The sequence below is a fragment of the Mus caroli genome, chromosome 2 (assembly GCF_900094665.2).
Source record: "Mus caroli chromosome 2, CAROLI_EIJ_v1.1, whole genome shotgun sequence".
NCBI lineage: Eukaryota > Metazoa > Chordata > Mammalia > Rodentia > Muridae > Mus > Mus caroli.
In genome coordinates this window covers 162390596-162392181 of record NC_034571.1, presented here as the reverse complement: position 1 = coordinate 162392181, position 1586 = coordinate 162390596, and the positions used below count along the sequence as shown (strand labels likewise).

At 47.4% G+C, this 1586-nt stretch overlaps 1 protein-coding gene across 1 annotated transcript in view; it reads left to right on the top strand.

Moving 5' to 3' along the window:
• Positions 1-254: 254 nt before the first annotated feature.
• Bcas1 (breast carcinoma amplified sequence 1) overlaps positions 255-1586 on the top strand; it is a 72794-nt gene continuing 71462 nt past the window's right edge. The window contains exon 1 of the mRNA XM_029468981.1: positions 255-326. Coding sequence (XP_029324841.1) covers positions 255-326 — 72 coding nt within the window. The remainder of the gene's footprint in view (positions 327-1586) is intronic.

Genomic DNA, 1586 nt, shown 5'->3' with positions numbered 1-1586 from the left:
AACACCCATACAGAGAAAATAAAAATTAATAAACCTTTTCAAAACTATATTTCTAAAAATGGTATCTAAGACATTGAGATTTTTCTCCCAAGAATTTCATAGTGGAGAAGAAGAAGGCTGAAGTCAGGTGCCAGGGGTCAGAGGCCAGGTGCCACCCAGGGTGGGAGTTTGTCTATATCTAGGCTTCACATGCAGGTGCCAAGACTTAGGTTTGTATTTTAATTTTTTTCTCCCCTTTCTGTGTTGAAGGAACAATGGGAAACCAGATGAGCGTCCCACTAAAGCCTGGAGAGCAGGAGCATGACCCAGGAGCAGACACTTACAAGGTGACACAGTCAGACCCTGGCACACTGGGTACCAGAAAGTGGAGTCCAAAAGGCTCTATTCTGCCTACCCAGGGCTCACTAAAGAGAGATGGGGCGTGAGGGCTGCCACTGTGACTGTCAGTTGGGGGTAGCTGAAGTCCTAGAGTCCACCAAGGAGCTGGATAAAATACAGGTTCTGTGTGATGGGGGAGCAGGCTCATGGATAAAGTGCTTACAGCATTAAGTCTGAGAACCTGAGTTCTGATCCCCAGCTCCCATGGAAGAAGTTGGGTCTGGCAGCACAGAGACATGAGGATCCCCGTGTAGACCTCTGACCTCCACATGCACACACCTGGGCACTATGAGTCGGCCTCTACCAAATGCGGACTCAGAGTCCCCAGGTAAGAGTGGAACAATTTGAAATGATGGCGGTTTATGGAGCCTGGGTCTTCAACGACCCCCACAGGTGCCTACAGCAGAACCAGTTCAGTAGCCGCTTCAAGGCTGGTTTCCAAACGCAAGCTCTTGTTTCTGGGTGTTCTCTCTAGGGATCACTGGACAGTGTCTGCAGAGGCCCTTGATAATTAAACCAGGAACAGACTGTTGATGATGTCCTGAATATGGAGGCCACAATCGTCACTGACTGTCCTACAGAGAACAGGACACGCACACATATTCACACACATGCATATGTGCACGTGCATGCTCTCTCTCTCTCTCTCTCTCTCTCTCTCTCTCACACACACACACACACACACACACACACACACAAGAACTGCCAAGTCCAAATGTCCATTGAAGGTGACAACCCTAGGTGTTTTCCAGCAGTCCAAGACCTTTCCTATGTGTTGAACCTCCGGGAAACCCCTAAAATCTCAGTATCTGACTTTCTCCTCAGGACAATTTTAACTGGAAGCTACGTGGGGATGAGAGTGGGGGGAAGTGCTTTCAAAGCTCCTTGATATTATCATGTATAGCACTGGTGGAGAGTTACAGTTAGGAATATCTCCTAAAAGATGTCTGTCAAGATCTGAGGTCAAGAGGCTTGGGAGTTAGATCAGTTGGTAAGATGCTTGCCTTACAAGCACAAGGACCTGAATTCAATTCTGAGAGTCCATGTTTAAAGAAAAAGAAAGAAAGAAAGAAAGAAAGAAAGAAAGAAAGAAAGAAAGAAAGAAAGAAAGAGAGCTAGGGTGCAGGGTCGGCTGACACTCGCCAGCTACCCACAACACCCGCCACAGGATCTTAAGACTTCTGGTGAGTGGAACACAGCTTCTGCTC